General features: G+C 50.5%; 1 protein-coding gene across 1 annotated transcript; it reads right to left on the bottom strand.

The window, feature by feature from the left end:
* Positions 1-9,083: 9,083 nt before the first annotated feature.
* Positions 9,084-21,631, bottom strand: PTGER3 (prostaglandin E receptor 3). Its single transcript, XM_075155524.1, has 2 exons — positions 20,792-21,631; positions 9,084-12,329 (listed from the first exon to the last, which is right to left on the bottom strand). The coding sequence occupies exons 1-2, from the start codon at positions 21,629-21,631 to the stop codon at positions 12,042-12,044; spliced, it is 1,128 nt and encodes a 375-aa protein (XP_075011625.1). The 3' UTR covers positions 9,084-12,041.
* Positions 21,632-22,630: the final 999 nt, after the last annotated feature.

The following is a 22,630-nucleotide window of genomic DNA, read 5'->3' as shown; positions in this document are numbered from 1 at the left end:
AGGAGCTCTGCCTCAGGGTACCTCGGTCAAGAGTCACCTCGTGTCTTGGGCTTCACTCCTGTGGGTTTACACCCCAGCCTGGGCAGCAGAATCTGACATACTGCTGTCCTCGGTCTTCCGAGTTGTACTGGGGAGGGCGGTGGGAAACGCTCTGTCAGAAGCTCTTCAGTTAGAATATATTGATATTCATCATATACCAAACGTATGTTTTAACTGCACAGTAGCAGTGAGAGATACCGTAGGACTGGGCATGCATTTAATAAGAAAAATAATCAATAAAATTCGCTTCCTAAAAGCGACCACAATGTTACCTTTATTAAATTTCTGATCAGATTATGAGACTTGGGAATGGCCATTTTAAAACCAGAAATAAATGGGATGGTTTATACCTCCCACAGACCTCCCTGTCCGGTTGTGAAGCTTTTCCATAAACCAAGATGTACTTTTCCGGGATTTTGGTCTCTGGCTGAGCTGTAGGATGGCTTGAGTCATCCACTGTAAAGGATATGTGTGAGTTAAGATGATCCGAAGTAACTCAGGTTTGTGTTGATCTTTATGGTTTTTTTTTTCATTATAAATTTAGAAAAAATCCTAATTTTAAACGTGGCATTAAATGGGTCTGTGCTTTCAGTTGTGTCTGGAGGTTGCTCTCAGGCTGTCCTGAAGATGCCTCCGGACCCCGGTTTTGGAAGAAGAGGCGCTGCGGTGGTGCAGCACTCGCACTGCTGGGCTTTGCAGAGACTGAGCTGACCTTGGGGCGACGAACCGTGGGCGGGTGCCCGCCTCAGGGGGGTCGGAAAGAGCAGGAACCCTGCGAATGCGGGACCTGCGTGTTTCTGGAGGAAACCTTTCGCTGGTTTTGTTTTAACCTCAGGAGGGTGCCTGCGTGCGCCCTGCGTGGGAGACGTCGCCGTGGGTGCAGCGACCCCGCGGGTCCCCTGCCCCGCCGGTGGCACCTCCGGGCTGGGCACCGCTGGCAGCCGCCTCCGCAAACGCAGCGTCCTTCTGCGGTCACGGGGCACGTGTCCTGCTCCGCCACCTCCGGGGAGGACACGGCAGCCTTGGCAGAGGACAAAAAGGACCGTAAGTTCTTGCCTTTCATAACGTAAGTTTACCGGGAGGGTTAACCTGCCGGGCTGCTTTATCGCCGCTCTGACCGCGACGCCGGGCCGGCATCGCCAGCAAGGCGGACTGCTTCTGAAGCCGGCGGCCAGCCAAGTGAAAAGGACGTTCTCCAGCGAAGCAGAGATCGTTTCGTTATTACTATTATGGTTTGGATAAAACATTGTCATTAAAAGGCTCCAGCTGAAGTTTGTCACTGGAAGCAACGAGGCTTTCTGCTGCTGCGCGGGCTCGGGAGGTGACCGACTGCGGGGACGGCTGACGAAGCAAACGCTCCGGCTGGAGAGAACATAATTTGCAGAGTCTGCAGCCTCGCCTCATCTGCCTGCCAAGGGCCTTCAAAAGGTCAAGAGCAGCAGCGTGAAAGGGATAGGAGGGGGAGAAACCTGATTATTCTGAGGCTAAATCATTTATTTCCAGAGTGTTTCGACACATCCAATCAGTAAATTAGTGACTCTCCCCCTCTCCGCTAGACGCAAGGTCATAGCACAGATTTAACAGAAGAATGGGCGGCTTCTGAAGACCAGAAAGGGCAGCGGGGGGGTTTAGTGCGCGGGCGCAGCGGAGGCTTTAGCTGTGCTCTCTGGGGAGGAGTCATGGCTTGACGCCTCCAGGTAGAGACTCCCTCTCGTCTGGCGGTTTTGGTCTAAGGCTCATTCACTGTTTTACACACAGAGCACCTAAATGGTAATTTGAAACTCTCCGATTTTAGTCTTGAGCCACTGAACCTTGTTGGGTTTTATTCTGCTAGATGAGATGCCCTACGAAAAGCTGATATTTCCTTGCCTTCGTGACGTTTGCGTGCCATAAAAGATGTTGATATTTCAAAGATCCCTTTAGTGTGAGAGATTTTAAGTATCAGTATTTAAGGATTTAAGATGCCTTACACCTGGTAACAGGAGGCAGCTCTCCCCCGCGGGGAGGAGAGGCCCCGGCGTTTGCCTGCCCGTGCTGGGTCGGGATGGAGGCGGCCGCGGTCCAGGCGGCTCTGAAGCATCACCAGCCTGCGATGTCCTGGCGTCAGCTCCGCGGCACGGTGACTCCCCACCCCGAAGCCGCCCGTACGTCTTGTCGCCCTCGGCACAGGGGCCTCACCCCAGCGCCGGTGGAACACAGGACCTCGGCACAGGTTCCCCAGCGCCGGTGGAACACCCCTCTGCCGCGGGCTGCGCGGTGCTGAGCCACGAGGACAGGTCCAGACCCACCGGTGGGCGAGCTCCCTCGGAGGGGGGCTGGAGGTGTTTGCACGCTGCACAGCTCTCGTGGTGGGAGATTCGGGCTACCACCTTTTCTGAGTGGGCAGGATGGGACAAAACCTTGCCCAAATGTGGGCAAAGGGTTTCTAGGCACGTGTTGGTCTCTGTCCTTTAAAACCTGCTCATGTTCAGAGCCAGTGAATTGCAAATACATCAGGCAAAATCCAACTGACTCCGACCTGTCATATAAACCGCAAATTGTTGGGAATTGTGTCTTCACACTGTAAAGTCACTCTAAAGCAGGGTGTATACTTCTTTTCATCTGCAAGCCCGAGAGCTTTTGTAAATGCTGAATTTATTTTTCCTAATGGATGCATGTAATGACGGCAGCTCCCCTCTATGCAAACACTATGTATGTTGAAGGGTGGACAAGGTTTGTTAAATCAGTATGTTTACAAAAAGTCATAATAGCTGGGGCTTCTATCCTTTGCTGCAATTTATTATAAAAACACAGCGGCCCAAAATATAAATACATTGTCTTTAATAAAATGCATTTGAACATATTTAACATATTTTATGTTCAAAGCGGTTCTTTTATGTTCTGCAGTGGACCAAAGCGAGGGCTGAATTTCTGCTCATCCCCTGCTAGCGTCGGTGTCGGGGCCCGCTGAGACTGCTCTGTGCTTTAAGGCGATGCCGGCAGGGACAAGCCTGGGTGAACTCAGAATTAATTCTCCTTTTGACTTCATTCCTGAAAAATCTGAAACATTCAGAGGGAAACCAGAGCTTGATGAAGCCGGCCAGAGGACTGCCACTGGCTGGGGTCAACCAGAAATGGCTTGGATCTACAGAATGAACTGCAAATCACCAGTCCAAAGTCCTGCTCTGCTACCGCTTCAGAGCGCGCTGCCTGCTCCCAGCTGCCTGCTCCCAGCTGCCTGCCGCTGCTGCCTGCCACTGCTGCCTGCTCCCAGCTGCCTGCTCCCAGCTGCCTGCCGCTGCTGCCTGCTGCTGCTGCTCTTGCCGTGCACCGGGACGCCTGGGCTGCTAAGATATGCCAAAGATAGGATGCTGGTGCTCCGTATTTTCACAGGCAACGCCGGGGGAAGGCAGGCGTGCGACAGGCAGGACGCAGGCGCGGGGGGCAGAGCCCCTGCCAGCGTTTCGAGTGCTCGTGCAGCCAGGGCTCTTTCTCTTTAACGTGCCTGGGACAGCCCTGGCGCCCAGCGGGTCTCTTCAGAAAGTCCCACAAGCAGTTAAATCCTGACAGAAATGGAAAATTTGTCTTTGCACTTCCCAAGAGGAATGGGAACACCGAGGAAAATGGAGCATGGAGGTGTTGGGCTAAAAGATACCCAGCATTATTTTGCAGTGTGTGCAGCCCGGGAGCAGGATAACCATGAAGCATATGCTCAGTTTTGATGGCGGTGGTGCTGGGGAAGGGCTGAATTCGGCCCCGCACCGACGGTCCCCCAGGTTGCGGGCGCTGGTGCGTGCTGCTGCCCGGTGCCGGGGGAATAACTCTTGCTGGAGCCGGGGCAAGCTCGGATCCCAGGGTCAGTGACCCGGCTCTGACCCTTGTCAGCACAAGCCCCCAGGACGGTGCTCACTGCAGTGCCCGCGCTTCCGCCGAGGAAAGCCCAGGAAACCATAAAAGTAGCAGCCGGTTAATTTATAACCTGTTGTTCTCGAGTGAAATGGCTGCAGATTAATAATGCACAAGAAAGGAGCCAGGACTCAGCCGGCCATCGCAAAGGAGGAATCTCAGGAACATTAATTCCAGCGAGCTAGACGGTGACTTGAGTCCCCCTAAATCGGCGTCGAGCCGCAGGACGCAGCCTGTAAATACCTTTCCGGTCCCGTCGCTCTTGCCAACAGTTTTTGGAAAAGATCCACCAGACCCAAGCTTGCTGGACGTGAAAAGCCTGTGGATTGCAAGCTGTTGTTTCACGAGCCAAGTTTGGGTTCTTGCTTATTTGAAAGTGCCCGAGGATCCCTGGGTGCCAGCAGGCGGCTGAGGGATGGCTCTGCAGCCCCGGCTGCAGATACTCCTGCCTTTCCCCCTCGCACGCAGTCCGCGGGAGCTGGGAGGCCCGACCTCGTCCTCTCCAGGTAACGCAGCTGTGGTGGAAATCCTGCTCGGCCGACACAAGCAGCTCCCGCTGGCTCCAGGGGACTTCTTCACTGAACGCCTGAGCAGGGGAGAGCTGCCCCACGAAGCGGCCCTGGTCTGCCGTCGGGATTAGAGAGGCACAAGTGCCATCGCGCTCCGGAGGACCTGTACGGTGCGGAGTCAGGCACGCGTGCATGAAGTAAACGGGCACTTCAGGGCGGTGTTGGGCTGGCGGTTGGACTCGGTGATCTTAGAGGTCTTTTCCAACCTTAACGATTCCATGATTCTGTGGCCCTATGTATTCACCAGCAGCCGGGCTCGGATCCCAGGGTCAGTGAAGCCCAGCACTACTGGAGGGAGCTGGGGAACGTCCTGGCACGTGGGACTTGGAGGACGGGAGGGCCGAGGGGTGGCAGGGGAACGCCTCAGTCCTTCCGGAGAGTGGCCTCAGGGGTACAGCTCATGTGGGTAATTCATCCCAAATCTTCTCCTGCATTGGCGTGGTCTAAAATACTTCACGGACTACACAGCATCTCACCTGCAGGCAGCCAGATGCTCCCACTTCCACAGAGATCAGCTCACCCCGGAGTCCATTTTGTCGATGCCTCTGGTAACCCAGTACCAGACGTTTATTTGAAAATTGTTATCTTCTGCCTTTGTCACTGTGTTTCTAATCTGTATTCTTAAAATGCTCATTTCCACATCATGAAAAATACAGCCATTGCATTTAATTTTTGTAATTGTGTCGGGGATCTGTTAAACAAAAATGGGGCAGCGCCTGCACCCCGAGGGCTGGGACGTGCCCCCCGCGAGACCGAGCGCCGGCTCTGACTCCATACGGATGGAGCCACGGATGGAGGAAGCACGTGGAAAACCACCACCGGCTCCCAGGGCCTGCTCGGCCCCGCGGGGCAGCGAGCCCAGGGACGTGCCCGGCGGCGTGTGGCTGGGGGGCTGGGGCCGCAGGGAGCTGGGGGGCACGGCTGCGCTCAGGATCAACTCCTCCTCTGGGCGAAAACTTCATCAAGGGAGCCCGAGCAGGATTTGAGCCTGTAAAACCAGCTTTACATCCCGCCAAAGTTCCTGTAACTCTGGGCAGAGACTTGCGCATCTTGAAAACGCCGTTTATCCTGGCAGAGCGCGCTTTCGGGCAGCTTTCTGCTGTCTCTGGGCAACCAGACCTATCGGCCGTCGTTCTTCCTGCTGCTGGTCAAGATAAAATAGATTTGCTTTCTGTGGTTCCACCTCTTTCACTTCACGGCCTTTAATGCTCTCTTGCATTCCACTTTTTTTTTTTAACGTCGCTTCTTTGTTGTTTTTCTTTTTTTCTAAACTGAGATCAAATTAGCTGATAAAAGGAAACTTAAAATTAGGCGCTCTGTGGGTCTGAGGCCGGCTGGCGAGTGGTTCCTTCCACCGCCTGTGGGACTTGCGCCGAGAGCGGAGCTGCAGCGAGGCCGAGCGCGTTGGAAGCCCGTCCCGCGGCGGCGGCCGCGCCGGTGCTGGCTGGGGGCTGAGGCGCAGGAGCCGCGGGGGGCCGTGCCGCGGGGATGCGTGCGGCCCTCTCTGCAGGGACGGTTTATCTGATGCCAGGGTTTCGTTCCTCAACTCTCCGGAGGAGCCCGTGCGCGGCGGTGGGAGGGCTGCTGAGACCGGCTGCCTCCTCCGTCTCCTGGCACGGTCTTCGGCATCTCCCTTGTGCCTCGCCATCGGGCTGATCTCACCCTGCCCGCCGCCCCGAGCCGGCCCCCAGGAGCAGCGAAGACCCAGCATCGCCCCTCCGCTCCCCTGGGGTTCCCCCTCGCGTTTACCCGCATTTTCGTGACTAACGGGGCTGGTTATGAGTCAGCCCCGGTTTTGCACGGCCCTCTTCTCCCCCTGACTTTGAAATAGGCTCCTTCTCTCTGTATTCTGCTTAAAAACTCACGCTTTAAGCCAGAGGCCGAGCACGGTGGGTTCCCTGGCGACTTTCTGGTGCCACAGAGCCAGCTCTGCCCCCAGCCCCGCATGCTATGAAGGTTCTATTCCGAATTATTTAATCTACCAACGTGAAGTGAATGGGAAAAAAAAAAATTGGGGATTTGTTACTCTTGCTGTCTGAAGCTTATGTTTTAATTTAGAAAACGTGGCAATTAGCAGGGGATCTCTCGGGTATCTGAGGTTTAACTTCAGCGCCTCGGGCCAGTTTGGGTGCCTGACACCTCCTCCTCGCCAATTTTGTCTTGGTCTTTTGGGGATTGATTCTCGCTTTACCACTGAGCATTGTTCAACTTCCTTATTCTCCCACCGTGCAGCAGACACATCCATTTCTCACAATTACTTTACGTGCAAGATCTGGGCCTCCTTTTACATGCTTGTTTTGCAAATAAACATCTGTGTCTGTGCAACCTGTTCGCTTTCAAGTCCACGTGCTCAGAGCGATAGCGATCAGCACTGAGATCTTCGATGGATGCCTGTAAGCCCGTTTGCGAGTGTGCAGAGGCCGGCGGTACCGCTGTCGGTCACGCTGGGATCACAGGGTTGCTCTGGCTCTGATAAGCCAGGCTGACGTCTTAGCGCAGCGGGTGCCCGTTGTTGAGGTGAGGGGTGGCCGCCGAAGGGAGGAAGCTGAAGGGCAGCAGACACCCCGACACCTGGGGCCTGGTGATGCTCCCGTGGGACCCCCAGGCTCCAGCCGCGCTGCTCAGGGGGTGGCAGCACCCACCTTGGCAGGGCGCAGGGAAACCAGCCCAAGGTGCTTTCACGGGGGCAGCTCGACCAGCCTTGTGGCACCGACTGTCGGGCAACCACCGTGGTGTGCGTGGCTGGCACGGAACGAGCCCCCCGACTGGGTGCTGCTGACACGGCCACGTGCACCGAGCACCCACCTCGCTGCTGGCAGGGACCCAGCCCCAGCCCGCCCGGGGAGGCACCGCTCTGCCCGCGGGGCACAGCCAAGCCCAGGCGTTGGGCACAGCCACCGCGACGTCCCGGGCTCCTGAAGCCCTGGGTTCGCTCCGCACGTGCTTCCCTGGCCGCTGGCAGACCACAGGTGGCAGATAGCTTCATTTGCTCTCACCAGATAGGATCCGATGCGGGGCCACAGAGCCGCAGAGCGATGTGTGACACTGCAAAGTGACCACAGCCCGAGCCACCGTGCTCGGTACCGCGGGAGCCCTGCACGGCTCTTGGGGCATGTCGCAAGAGGTGCTCTGTCAGTAATTTGGTTTCGGTCTGTTTGGTAGAAAGAGTGTCCCTTTCTGTGGTGAAGCATCCACACATGAAGTTGTTCATGCTCCCTTCTGGTCCCCAGAAGTGAAAGATTTCAATGCAGCAATTACCGTTAATTGCCAGCTGCTCAAATTTGCACACTGATAGATAAAAACTAAGTGATGGTGAGTATTTCCAGTTCTGCAGTGACATGCTAGGTTGAGAAAATTTAAATAAAGGTGCTTTTAATATTATTAGCTGCAGAGCACTGATTTCAAGGTTTCCATCAGCCTGTGACTGTTGACATTAGCTCCTGCACTGGGCGGCTCAGGCTCTGCCCCAGCTGCAGGAGAGGTTTACACGATAAACAGGTTTCTGCCCTGGGCACCCACCCACGGGACGCTTCAGTATGTCCTTTTCGAGGGAATCCTTTCCCCAGGAGAATCTCCTTTCGGGGCAGTAGCCACGAAAAGCTGTAATTTGGAAGATGAGCTTTGCTGGGTCTCTCTCCTCCATGTGTGGCCGTTTCTCTGGGGTGCCAGTCCACACGGAAACGTGGTACCACCACATGGCAATGGCTATAAATCCATCGAGCAGTAAGGGAACAGGCAGGGCGTGTGAAATAAGGGAAAACTGCATATCGTCATTTGCTGTTTCTCTTCTGAAGGTCATCTCACTGGCTCGCCGGAGGAGCACGCTGAATTCTCTGTGGTGGTGGGTTGGGGTTTGCCTGTCCTAATGATGCTTCCAGCCACATTAGTGGCTTCGCTGCTCTTCTGTATAAATCTGCTTTAGAAGCTCAAAAAGTTTGTGTTAAAATTACAAAATGTTAAAAAAAAAAAGTAAAATAATGTAAATAATGTAAAAAAAATGGGACCCGCCCCTTGGCGAGAGGGGCTGCGGAGGGTCACCCACGTGGGCTCTGGCACACGGGCTTGGCTGAAACGCTTCAGACGCTGAGCTGGGTCTCAGATTCGGGGGTGCACAGAGTTCTGTTCCCGCACTCCAGAGGCGTGAGCTGGGCGTGCAGCGAGTTAGGAACTGCAAAGCCTGTACTGACGCAGCAAACCGAAGCAGCCTTCGTCATGGTGCAGCACGGTGGGAAGGTCACTAGCTGGAAGACTGTGCAGATAAAATCTGTCCAGACCTGTTGCGTTGTATCAGCAGGTGGTGCCTTTGCAAAACTCACGTACCCGTGTATTGGAAGGCCTGTTACTAAACCATGCTTTACGCGTTAGCATCGGCCATTCTCCATCCCCTGCGGCTTCGTGCCAGCCCATGGGGCGTGGGCAGCGGAGAGGAAGGTGGGCGAGCACCCTGCGGCTCCGCTCGCCAGGACGGATGCACTCGGGGAGCGTTCCCAGCCAGGGGCTGCGCTTCCGCCTGCAGCTCCGTACAGGGCGTTCGAAGTTGCTGTGACACTGTGTCCCGGGCAAGAGCAATCAAGGAAACAGAGACCAGTTATTCTGCCGTATTTTATTCTGACTGATACAACACACATTGATTTGGTACACAAACAAGCTAGTTTTTAAGGCAAACAATGATCTCAAAATCGTCTTTCCATACACTACAGTTCCCGTAACATCTTTGACAGAAGTACAACATATTAAAACCAGTATTAGAAATCCTATTGTAGTGGAATTTAAATACATCACATAAAAGGCATCTTTAAAGAAATGCAACAAAAATACACCACTCAAACAAGTAAATGGGAAACAAAGCTTCACTTACTCTAAACTCTTGGAATTCATTTTTGAAAGTGCGTTCCTCCAGCCATGTCCCGTTACAGCAGCCATGGCTGGCAAATAGTGCTTAAACTCCTTTTCTGTAAACAAATTAAAAGCAGACATTCATTCCCATTTTCTGATATTTAAAGTAGCTTCTTCATATTACCGCACCCAAAGATGGACAGAACTGCCTTTTTCCAAATATAAAAGCGTGTCCTATTTCACTAAGAAAAGGCATGGCGTAACAAAATTATTTTAAGTGAACTAAAGTGAACCACCCCTGACACTGAAGAACAGCAAGCCCATGTCCAGTTACTCTAGAACTGAACCAGGGTCCCTTCCCACAGCCGGCTTAAGGCAATGTCACCTTTGAGCTGTCCTCTCATTACCATGCATTTGACTGATTGTGTCCAGGAAAAAACAGCGTTCTCCTCTTGCCGCTATAAAAGAGCTGATCGAAGGGGGATTGATTCACTCTTCCTCGCAGAACTTCTCCCTCGCTATCCCACTTACGATCCCAGAGCCGCTGCCTGCTCTGTAAGTGCAGCTGCTCAGAAATTTCTTGACAAAGAATGATTCAGTCTAATTGTTAAGGTCACCCCGACATATTTTACAAGCGACTGGGTTTGTTTATTTGTTTTAAAAAGCTAATGTACATAAACTGAACAATAGGAACCCTCTGGACAGAAGAACAGGCTTTTTATATTCCAAAATAATTTTTTTAAAGAAGTATCCTTCAAGGCACTTTTTCAGAGAGAACAAGTAATGGTTTTATTTCACCGTGTTCCCCGAAGTGCTGATCAGTAAATGAACTAGCAGCACCGCCGACGTGCAGCCACGTGTAGTCGTTACACTCAGCACCGGCTCACACACAGCGCAGCAGCTCGCCGGGGCCGCGCGGCTCCGAGCGTGGGGTCCTGCAGCCTGAAGGGTGCAGTCGACTCGTAACTGAAAAAGGAATTTATTGCATTAAATTGAAGAAGGTGATGAGACTGACAGAAGAAAGGCAGTACTTTACAAAATGTGCCTCTCTGTGGTTTTTAGGCTGGCTCTTGAATTAAAGATAGAGATTAGCCTTTAGGTTGCACTCGAACGCCACCCGGATAAAATCAGATTTATGAGACAGTGGCTTCTGCTGTCCGATTAATTATTTTTGTTTGACTGATACCAAGATAAGCAATTAGACAACGCAGTAGCAGAACAAGAAAACTGAGTAGCCAGTTTCTCTTTTGAGTAGTTACTTTTATAAACAAAGGAAGAGAAGTAAAAATAAAGGGTCTGTGCAAGAAATTCCTAGCAGATGCAGGATTATATTTGCCTACAAGGCCCCTGAATTCGATACCATATAGAACATATATGTATAAGGTGTACAACTGTACGATATATTGTATTTTATTGTATTTGCATCTAATTTCACCCAAGAGGCCATGAAACAGGAGACATTAGAGGCTATCATCTGCAAAAGGGTGAAGAAAACGAGGAAAAAACGTAGCCCTTGTAAAGACAAACTTCAGATGTGACACAAATGGATTAGAGCTCAGAAAGTTACCTGGGGGAAAGATCTGACTAACGCACACGCTTCTGCCCACCTCTTCCAGTCTGCTTCATTTTAAAAATTCCCAAAGCTGCCATATCTCTCAAATTTGTCTTTTTGGAGGAAAGAAGAAATGAACTATTTTGGGGTACTATTTTGGCCACTTTGTAGGACATTTTAGTAATGAAGAAGTTTTGAGTGGCATCCCCGTTACTTAAAAATCATTTGATGTTCATTTTATTCCATGTGCATTTCCAACTAAAACAGCTCATATGAAAGCAGTATTTTTAGCTTTGTAAACCTTTGCCATTAATCCACAGGAAGAAGAACATTTACTGTCTCTTACAACCTGTTTATCACTCTCTCCATCTGCTCAAAGTAGTTTTATAGTGTGATTTGCAAACAGCAATTCTTGTTATGCCTGGGTATTTCACAGGCTGCTATTAAAAAAAAAAAATCACAGGTTTCTCACTTGTGCTATTTGTCCCAATGCTACATCCTCCTCAGCAGATGAGCTTACTTTAGCCACCACGCAGAAGGAGTACTTATCAGGAAAATCAAGTGTCATGAGACTCGAGCTACCTTCAGTTCTCAACAGAGAATGATGTATCATAATTGGTATAACACAACTTTTTCAGTTTTAAGCCACTGAAATCCAAATAAAGTCTCCTAATTTTGTCTTCCTCTAATTCTTGTATTTTTGCCCCTTTCTCCCCTTGTCCCTCCAGAAAAAAGGAGGAAGAAGGACTCTCTGAAATAGATAATCTTATTATTAAAATATATATAGGAGTGGGTCTCTTCAGTAATTTAATCTGTTGAACGTGTTCCAAGTGTCCCCTGATAGGAAAACCATTTTTTCTACCTTAACACAAGAAAATTCCCTCCAAACCCTATTTTAGGCACACAAAACGGCATGTTCTGCAGCTGAGTTATGAATGGCAATAACAACAGAACGTAGAAACAAAACCAATTCCTTCTTCCGTATTTGAGAATTTTTGGCACATTGGATAAATAATTATTTGGCACTAGAAGTCCACTCAGTAATACCATTTTCAGCTATCTATGCAGATGCTAACATGTTACAGATACCCCAATTCACAGTAAGATTTAAAACTACTCGTTGGCAAAAGTAGCTTCCATGCAAATGGATCACTGTCGCTTCATGCTGTTGTCCGTCGGATTTCCTCTGACAGGGTGATTGACCTCTCTTTCCACTCATTGTTGGAGCACTTGGAGACAGCGTTGGCTGCTTGACAGAACTTCTGGAGGAGGATCTTTCTGAGTAGCAGGTACACCCACGGATCCAGTATCTGGTTTAGTGAGGCCAAGCGCACAGCTGTCAAGAAGAAATTGCATTCCTTGTGCAGTTCTGAGCTTTGGGCTTCGGCGGAGAACCCCTTGCAGTGTTCAAACGATGTGTGGCTGAAGATCATCTTCAACATCGTTATCTAAGGGAAGTTAGGAGGAAAAAGTGCTATATGTTAAGAGACTGTTATCTGTATATCACCATATGCAAACAGCCCTAACTTAGACAAAATCCTGTCAAGAATTTTTTTCCTCCCTCATGTGTGATCAGAGCAAATAAGCATTGAGAGAGCAGCTCAGTTTGTGTGTGTGTAAAATGAGTGATAAACATGATACCTTTCAGCTATGTCAGGTTTATTTATAGATCTCATGCTAAAACAAGGCAGCACATGCTGCTCTCTGCTTGAGACACAACAGAAAGCTGTGTGCCTAATCTTAGAAGTTCAAGATGGCCTTGGCTAGAAAGGGGAATTACTGACCTTGCAAAATTGACTTAAAGGGACTCATCATTATCATATTATCACAATTACAAGGAACAGCTGAATAAATCATGATGAGTAGAGCTCTTCAAGATTGTTACGAACAGTAAATGTCAGAAAAAAGAATTTCAAATACAAAAATGTCTTTTTTTTTTTAAAGCTCTGATGTTTTATTCTATGACTTCCAAATTTTAGAATTTGATTTTAAGGTAAACTATTCTGCTTATGAACTGAGCCAAATTAAAAGAAAAGGGTTAATAAATGTGTTTTGTGCTAGGAGCCAAGATAACACCTTTCTTTTGTCAAAAGACTACATTTTGTGTTAACCTGACCTATATTTCCTCCTTTCCCTCCTCAGTTCAGCTCCCCCAGTGAATAGAGCGATATATTTAGGAATCTGTTTCCCACAGCATCAGCTGGCATGACCGAGAGGCACTATTTACACTGTGAAATGTTTCACACAAGTATAAGTTTCTGTAACTGATGTCTCCCTGTCCTGGTTTCGGAGCACAGACCAGCAAGCTCTGGCCTGGCAGCCAAAAGCTACATGCAGGTTGATTTTTTGGGGATTAAATGCAAGCAGGCGTGGCAGCATCTTAATTTACAATACTGCCTACGCAGCATGGGGCTATCGGGGTCCTGCCAAGGGTATTATGTGGACGGCAGAACATAAGCACCAGTCAGCCTCTCTTTACTGATGCCAAACCATGGATGCTGCAATAGTAACTCATTTATTCAGGAAAGCCAAAGATGAGGCAGCTTTGATTAATACTATACCCCCAAATCTGTACTCTAAGGTATTTTTATCACTCGTATTTCAAAATGTCAGCGGTTTTATTTTTCCTTTAAAACAATATCATCAATACGTTAGCGAAGATATGTGGTGTTGGTACGGCACAGGCAGCAGGGAGGATTCATTTTTCTTATAGGTTGCTACAAGGCTTACAGTCTTTAAAAGACTTATAAACTGAAGACTGCGCTATAATGATTCAATCAACTAAAATAACAATACTTTGTACGTCCTCATTTTCCAAATTAAGACATAAACATGCTTTGCAGCTATCGGTGGCATGAGCCTCAGAACACAAGACACCTTTATTCTCATGTTACAGACTAGAAAGGTAAGACACTGCCAAGGGCTGCTACAGGCTGCACAGAAAACCTGTGACCGAAAAAGAACCCAGCCTGGGACCTCCAGTGCACTTGCCAGGCAACCTGCTGCCAGACGACGAGCGTATCAGCTGTACAATCGGGAAAATACCTGGCTGTGACGCACAACGAAGCTCGCGGGTGCTTTAGAGCAAGGAAAAAGGCAGAGCTGATGCGAGGACGGGGCACGCTTCATAATGTACGTCAGGTAGCTGCCAGCGGCCTCGTCCCTGGGCAGAGTCCTACCACGGACTGAAGTGACCCGACACTTGGGAAGCCAGGGGTAGGGCTGGCGTGCTACGCTCTGCACTCCGAGGATCGGGCTATTGAACACCTAACTTTTCCTGGACAGGTCCTTTTTTTGTTTGCAAATCTCTTCTGGGCATGACTTGAAGACCTTGACTGTCTGAATTTACTGTCTGGGAATCCTGCAGAACTGAGATGCAGGAGGTCCACACACTTTGATGTGTCTACTGTGTATGTCAAGGAGATGGATACCTACGCGCAAGGGCTCTGATGCACATCTAATTCGCTGTCTTTGCAACAGTCATACACTACATATATGGCACTTTGTGGTGCCATACACTAAATAAACTGGCAGCCAGTCCTGAAAACGCAGGGAACAGCCCGAGGGACGACACTCGCAGTCAATTATTCACAGCCCTGTCCAACTTCTTGACCTCAGCCTTTCGAAAGAACCAGGACAATCTGCACCAGCACCAACACAAGCCGAGCGATCCCAGCCAAGGTTTTCCCACAGAAGGTTGTCTTCAGAGTGGAGTGTCACCCAGAAAGGTCACATCTGGACTGCCGCTGTCCCCATAAACTGCGACAGTCAGAGCAAGAGTAACCAGGAGCAGAAGCTGTGGGGGAGGATTTTTCCATTCAAAGGGATATTCTGGGTGCCAGATCAATAACCATGTGTTGACCTTGGAAAGACTTAGATGAGTCCGGAAGGTAGCACAGCTCGGACAGCAAAGTACAATTGTTTTTGTTTCTTTAAATAGAGGCAGTTGAGGATTCCATCTACCACATTTAATTAAAAAAAAAAAGAAAATGAGTAACCATTGGTAGAGCTTTTTAAAAACAGGGATAGATACAGATCCAGACTACATCAAACAGCCACTTGTGCACCAGACCCACACAACCACAACCCTACCACTTCTTCTGCCACCTCCGGCTGTTTAGGACACTGTCACTGTCACTGTCACAGCTCGGTCTACGCTGCCTGCACATCTGCCTCCTGTGCCCACCAGAGTCCGGCACAACTCACCTCCCGACGGGGACGGCAGCGTTACCGGGCCGTAAAGAGTAGCAGCGTTATGCGAGTGTGCTGTGCCCACGTTACAGCCAATGGAAACCACACCGCATTTGGCATTCCCAGTACTCGGATTACTTTCTCCCAGATCAGCTCTTCTAGCTCTCCCTTTGGGAACTCTGCAATGACCCGTGTTTTGCAGACCTTGTGGTCTTGTTCTTTTGTTAGTGAACCCATGGAGCTACAAAAATATCAGGCTAATAAAATACATTTCCCAAGCAGACAACTGCTGCTTATTTTTGGTTTTATTACATAATATTGCTTTACTGGAATATTTGTTGGACCAACAATGGCTCTACTGGAAATTTTATTTGTTTGATATCCTTAGAGGTTGTTTATCATGGCCTGTACTGGTCTTCTAAATTAATTAAAAGAAAGGCTGCAAAAGGTAGAGGAACAACATGGGGTGGAATAAAGTCAATGGAACCAATTTATGCCAATAAAAAATTTGGCTCAAAATGCATATAGTAATATAGTTGATAATAGTATTTATTCAATTAGAGTAGATAAAACTTTACTGTTATCACTGAAAATAGCTTTATAATAACATTAAACTTCCACTGCTCTGGTTTTCAAACTTACAACCAAAGACAAGAGGCATTTTGTGAGGTATCTTTACAGTGTTTTGAATAAAGTTGGATTGTAGTACACAAGAACTTTTCAGGGTTGTTTCATAGGCTCCCCAGCTGGCAACCATCACTGTGATATATTGCCACTAGCTTAACTCTACATGGGCAGCCTGTGTTACCTCAGGGACTCCCAGGCAGCTTACTATTATATTGCAAAGAGTTTAGAATGAACTTCCATTGCAGTTAGGGGGAAAAAAAAAAAAAGAAAAAAACTTTCCCAAAGATATTTTTCCAATTTTACAAACTATGTTGGAACCTGCTGCTATCTGCAGCAAAAGATGGAGAATAAAAGAGTTGATGTGCTTAAAGGTGCATATTTTTCAGCCAAGCAAGAGCTGAGTAGCTGGTCTGGAACGTGGGGTAAGAATCCGACGGGAAATTCCTGGTCCCAGACTGCAAAATCTTTTCTTGAGATAGCTTCCAAAAAACCAAACACGTTTTCTATGCATCATGAAGACAGGAGGATTCATACTCTTACACTGCTCCTCCTCTCCCACTAGCCCTAATCTGTTGCTTAAATAATTCCCTCACACATAAAGAAGCGAGCCATAGCAGGAACAGAGGATTCTCGTGATGAAATACAAATAGTGGCTGCGGTGAGTGAACCATGGAAAGCCACGATGGAGAGGATATGATTTTTCCTTGTAATGACTAACAATACCTATAGTCATGTACCATCTTGTTTTAAAATCAATTGTAATTTTGCCTCATTAAATTTTTAGGACTCTCTTCCGCCGCCTCTGCTGAAGCTGCAGCAGAACGGAGACTTCAGTTCGAGCAGACCAAATGCCATTACAGGGCCACATTGGCTTGTGGACCCCTGAAGGAGAACTCCTCATTGCCTAGCATGGACGTGGATTTCTTTTTTCACGTAGAAACACTGCCTGTCGCAGGCAAAGCTAAGACAAGTCCAGCCTTTCAGAGGGGCACGTTTGGCATCCGCACCACCTTAACCTCACTGCAGCTGCTCACCCAGAATCGACAGTCATCCAGAAAGGGTCTAAGTTATATGGCACCTATGATCTATCCTTATTAGCAACCTTCTCGCACTAGGGCAATGCAACACCTCCTGCCGTGCACGGACCACAGAGGTATCAATATGTCCTGGGAAGAGGTATCAATACGTCCATGGCTCCGCATCAAGGCTGCGCTGCTTCCTGCACGGCAGCAGCGCACACCTGGCACGTGCGCAGGCAGCGCTGCGAGCAGCGCTCTCTCACCGGCACCCCGCAGGACACTCCCCGGCAGAGCAACCTCAAGCAAATCACTTCTCTGTTTCTGAGAAACACGAAGTCATTTGCAATCCTCTCGGAGAATTACTGGAGAAGGCTGAGGATTTTAGCAACAACATGTTTACAAAAGGATAATAATGCAGGGAATCATGACAAGGTCCCATCAAAGTCTAGCAGGATGCCAACAAATGTCGTCTAATTTTTACCACTTGGTTGTGACCCTATCTAGACAAATACAGTCCAGCAAAATCCAGTCTTCTGGCCAAACTGAAATGATCAGTACGCTGGGGCAGTTTTGAAAGAGGTGGCTATTTCACCCTCAGATGGAAGCGGAGCATTAGTGGGAAGAGTTCATAGAAAAGGAGCCATCTATTTTCCTTGCAGCTCAGTGATATCGCTGTCTTTTTTTCTAAGTGAAGGTGCTTTCCATAGCTATGTTTTGCACAACTAAGAATATTACAAAATAATATATTTTTAATAAAAATACCTGTAAAGGAGAATGTTTTTAATTTCTGTCTGACAGGAGGGTTAAGGAGAAGTTTTTTAATAGGAAAAGCAGAATACCTGGGCATTTTGGCTTTAAATAGCTTTGAAACAACTCTGTGAGTGAGTAATTTTGTAGCTGCAGCTCTAAAAGAATTAGTATGAGAATTCCAGTTAGAGGTGTTTCTGTGCAATCAAGGAATAGCTTCCTCTACTTCAGACTCACTTCAATCTGCTGTCAGTTTAGTTCAATTGAGCACCAAAATAAACAGAAGATTAGTGTGAACTGGAAACTACTTATGATAAAGCAGTATCTTATTTAAGTGGAGCGTTTTCCCAGGTTCTCCATGCTGAATTCAAGTAAGATCCTGGGTGCACAACAAAAGGAGACAATGCCTGCATTATGTATGCACTTCCTCTCTTCTACCAAATCCAGCATAAATCAAGAAAAAGCAGGACGCTTCATGAAGCTGTTTAGAGCACAGCCACTACTGTCAGAAGTTTCACTTTTCTGTTAAATCACATTTGATTTTGTTATTTTCATCAACAGATCAAGTCTAAAAATACTGTCTGTGTAAAAGGGCATTGTTTACCTAATAGTAATAGCTGTCAGAATCTGTTAGTTCTCAGTTATAAAACTCAGATTTCTTTTTTTAAAAAAACAGAAATCTCCTCTGAAAATCCCTGGATTCCTGTTTCAACTAAATTTCTTACAACTGCTAAATGATGCAGCTATAGGTGAAATGAGTTCTTCCACCTGGCTTTCACTGAAAATGCACTTGCATTACTCCACGGTCACTCTTCCAAAAATCTGGCCTCTTATTCCTAATTTGTACTTTGTAGTTATACAGAAAATGTTGGAGTGTATGTATAAATATGCTTCTGTAGTCATGACTTTGATTTCGAGAATATGGAGAATATGCTGACGAGACAGAGAAGTTCTGCAGAATTCTACAGAACAAGTTATATGCTTTCAGGCATTGCTGGCACACAGGGAAGTGAACAGTTGACAAATTCACTCTGGATTACGGCTGTGTCACCCAGCGGGGCAGCAGTCCTCCACACAATCGTAAAACGCACGCAAAGCGTTGCCAACCAGCATCCCTTCAACCGGCCCTGCCTCTGACTCGGAAGAGCCAGGCTCCTCGCCAGGGAGTCAGTTCACCTCCGAGAAGCCCTGCTCTCTCTTACCAGCTCCCCAGCACTTTCTGGAGGTGTCAGTGTTGTTTACAACGGGCTCTCTGACCTGGGCTCTGCGCCGTTAACTCATCCTGTTAACACTTCCCACAGATCCATTCAGCAGAGCGGGGGCAGCTGGATCGGTTTGACTTCTGACTGTTAAATCTGCAAAAACGCCACGGGAAGCAAACCACCAAGAGCATTCCTGCATCCCCACTGATTTTTCTGAGTACTCAGGTTCTGAAGGAAGAGGAAAAGTGTCCTTCATCTCAGGGGTTTTCTCTCGATGCTACAGGGCTGGTTAAACCCTCAGGTGCAATGGCTCCATGGCCCCCGGGCTGGCCGAGGGAGCAGCATGGCTCCTGCCGCCTCGGCTGCGGAGGGCAGGGCAGAACCTGCTTCCCAACGGAAAGACTACAAAAGGAGGGCTGAGGCAAACATGCTTCCTTCATTTAATAATTTTTTTTATCTGTTTAATTATGGACAAGCATGCAACTTCTGCAAAACAAAGAAATCCTCGTGTCTCCCCTTCACTGCACGCGCCAGCGGGACAGCAGGACGTGCCACAGCAATGAAACGGCTAGGCTGCAGGCAATCAATGCACGGAGACGCAGAAACAGTGACCGGGCAGTCTCCCGGTTTACCTTACCAAATCTAACGTTCCTTGGGGTTTGAGGAGCAGAATGTTATTCTTTGCTCTCAAGTTCTTACTAAATTTTCTAGTGTGGTTTCATATTTTACCTTCGTCACAAGCTGTTAATGATCTCTAGAAAGTTAACTTACAGCCTCTGACTTACTATTTTTGGGTGGGATTATTTTGGAGATTTGACAGCATTTTAATTAATTTACAAGGATAACAATACTAAATTAAATCAATTTGTTTTCTATTTTTACCTCATCCCCATGGACTATTAGCTTTCTCAGCCATTCCTCTTGTCACAGCCCCGTTAACGAGAGCTCAAGTTCTCTGACCACAGGAAGGAAGAAAAATCCTTCTCCGGCCATAAAGTACCTTTCACATAACTTCAGAATTACCATAGCTAGCTTCAGCCCTTTCCTGCTTATGCACCACAAGTACAAACTTTCCAAAAATCATATTGTCCTCTGACAGGAGAACAAACTGGCCTTCTTAGATGGGGTACCAGACGCCCGGGTGTGCCCTTGTCCCACATGGCAGAAAGAGATGTGGATTCAGCCTTCTCCGCTCCTAAATCATGAGGAGGGGCTTACCCCAGTTTGACAAGAAAGAAAGGGCATAAGTGAGGAATAACAAAATAGTGGAAAGAAATGCAAGGGCCCTTTAAAAAAAACAGAAACAAAAAGCCCAGAATGTTGCCATAAATAAGATACAGTGAGCAATCTGAAAACCAGAGGCACTCACAAAGTCGCAAGGTGTACCTTTTCTCATAAAGCACTGAATTAAGTTTTGCTAGAAGGCGGGAGCAAATAAAAAATCCTAAATGGCTGTTTCCCCTGAGCACAGGGCTCCATCACAGTAAGGTCTCAATAAACCCTCACAGGTTCCCCCAAACGAGGAACACGCAGGTTCTGGTTCCCCTTGTCCCGTCACCTCCAGACCCCGACGGTCCTGGCAAGCAGGTACAATGTGCCGGTCCGGCCGTGCCGGGCAGGAGCACAGCCTGCCCTCCCTGCCTCTGGAGCCCGCTGCCGGCGCCAGCCGCTCCCCATCCCCTCTACATCTGCCCGGTGCCTGCCCGGTGCCGGTGGCTCTGTGCCACGAGCACTGCCAACTTCAGCGTCCTGCTCCCAGGCCCGCGGTCTCCTTGTACAAGAGCCTTGTTTTCCTCAGGGACCCTCCGTTCCTCAAGTCCCCTCAAGGACTCCAGTTCCTTCGCCTTATTTTTCCAAATACGCCGCACTTTGGCTATCCTCCTGGACCTCTCCCAGCTTCTCTCCTACCAGCTTTCCACACCCGACATCCCCCAGGCTCTGTCCCTGTCCCCGCTTCCTCTCCTCAGAGGCCATTCACGGCCATACTGTCCATGAGGAACCTGAGCTGCCGGTGCCTCCCACCCTGCCCAGGCCGGCGGCTCTCAGGGCCACCCTGCCTCCTGCCCTAGGGGAGGGAGGGAGGAGGCCTGGGGTTAACCCACGGCGGGCGGCAAGGCGACCTACCAGCAGCGGTGACCAGCAGGCCGAGAGGACACACATGATCCCCAAGAGCTGGATCAGTGTCTCCATGGCGATTCGCCCCCACTGCTTGCTGGAGTGAGACGCAGTCGCTTTGGTCCGACAACGAGACACCAAGGCCTCGATGGTGGCCAGGTTGCAGGCCACCGTCACCACGAGGGAGAGGAGCCCCAGGACGGTGAAGGTGGAGGCGAAGAAGAGGCTCCCGGTGAGCTGGCTGTCGCCGGTGCTGATGAAGCACCAGGTGCCGGGCCACTGCAGCGTGTACTGGCCCAGGCCGGCGATGGGCAGGAGGGCGAAGGCGAACACGGCCAGCCAGATGCCGAGCAGCACCGTCTTCGTCACCCGCGTCTTCATATGGCTGGCGTACCAGTGGGGCGCGCGGATGGCCAGCGTCCTCTCCACAGCCATGGCGGTGGCGATGAAGAGCGGGCAGAGGCCGAAGACGGTCATGCTGAAGCCGAAGAAGGAGCAGAGGTGGCCCGAGGGGTCGACAGCATCCCAGGCGCGGTCGGACAGGTAGACGGCGATGACGATGGGGCTGGTCAGCAGCTGCCCCAGCAGGTCGGTGAGCGCCAGGGAGCCGATGCACAGCAGGAAGGACCGCTTCCGCCGGCTCTCCTTGGCCCGGTAGCTGCGGGAGACCAGCAGCATGGCCAGGGCATTGCCCACGATGCCCGTGATCATCATGGTCAGCGGGAACGCCACCGAGACGGCGCTGCAGCCCTCCTCCTCTGCCGCCCGCCCCGTCCCGTTGCCCCGCTGCCGCATGACGCCGGGCTCGGTGCCGTTCAGGTCGCCCTGGCACTGCGGCCAGCGGCTCATCCCGGCGGACTACCGGGGCGGCGGCGGGGCGCCGAGGGGCCGGCCCATGGCGGCGAGGAGTGCTGAGGCGAGCCGCGGCGCTGCCGGTCGGCGCGGAGCGGGCGGGAGCCGTTATAAGGCGAGGGTGGGCGGGAGGGGGACGGTCCTTCCCGCCCTGAGGGGAAGGGAGGGGCGGCACGGCACGGCACGGCACGGCACGGCACGGCACGGCAGCCCCGCGGAGCCGCCGGTCGCGGCCCCCCGCCGCCCTCAGCCGCGGGGTCGGGAACGCTGCCGTGCTCCAGGACGGGCCCGGCGGCACCGGCCGTGCCCCGCCGCGGTGACGGCTCCCTCAGGCGGCCCGTCGGGACGGGGGCTCCCGGTCGGCCCCCAGCGCGATCGCGGCGGCGGGCGCTGTCCGTGAGCTCTGCTGCCCCCGGGCGGCACCGGGTCTGTGGCCGTGCCCCGCCGCCGGTACCGGGACCGGGCTGAGGGTGCCCGTCCCGTGCTGCAGCTCGGCCCCTGCCCTTCCCCACCCGCCTCAAGCTGGGAGCAGGCGCTGCGGTGCAGCCCCCCCGGTTGTTCTGCTGGAAGCTGGCGCGGGCGGCGTGAGGTGGTGCCCGTGAGCGGCCCCCCCCAGCCCCCGGGGTGCCGCTGTCCCTGCGTGCGGCTCGGGGACGCTCCCTGTGTGCCGAGGCGGCAGCGAATGCCGTGTCGTCTTTTCCTCCTGCTCTATTCAACTCTCAGGGCTCTGTTTTAGCACAGTTCAGGCTCAACCAAGTCGTTTCTCTGCTCTCGGGCCGTAACTGCCTTGATTAAGCACCAATAAATAAACGAACACCCCCAACTCTTGGGTGACGGAGTACCCGAACAGCCAAAACACCCGCCGCATTGAGGCACCTTTAGCTTTATGCCATGGCTATGGTCTCGGGAGTTTGGTGGGACCTGGCTTTGCTCCCGGCATAGGTAACAACTAGTCAGAGAACCGACCCTAATTACTGTTACAAATCCTTGTTTCAT

The sequence above is a fragment of the Calonectris borealis genome, chromosome 8 (assembly GCF_964195595.1).
Source record: "Calonectris borealis chromosome 8, bCalBor7.hap1.2, whole genome shotgun sequence".
Classification (NCBI taxonomy): domain Eukaryota; kingdom Metazoa; phylum Chordata; class Aves; order Procellariiformes; family Procellariidae; genus Calonectris; species Calonectris borealis.
This window is presented reverse-complemented; position numbering and strand designations above follow the sequence as displayed.

Excerpts from the sequence above, each read along its gene's own strand:
- PTGER3 (XM_075155524.1), bottom strand. The coding sequence starts at position 21,631 with ATGAGCCGCTGGCCGCAGTGCCAGGGCGACCTGAACGGCACCGAGCCC. Across the intron at positions 12,330-20,791 it reads CCTGCTGGTCACCGCTGCTG|ATAACGATGTTGAAGATGAT; the intron begins GTAGGTCGCCTT and ends AACTTCCCTTAG.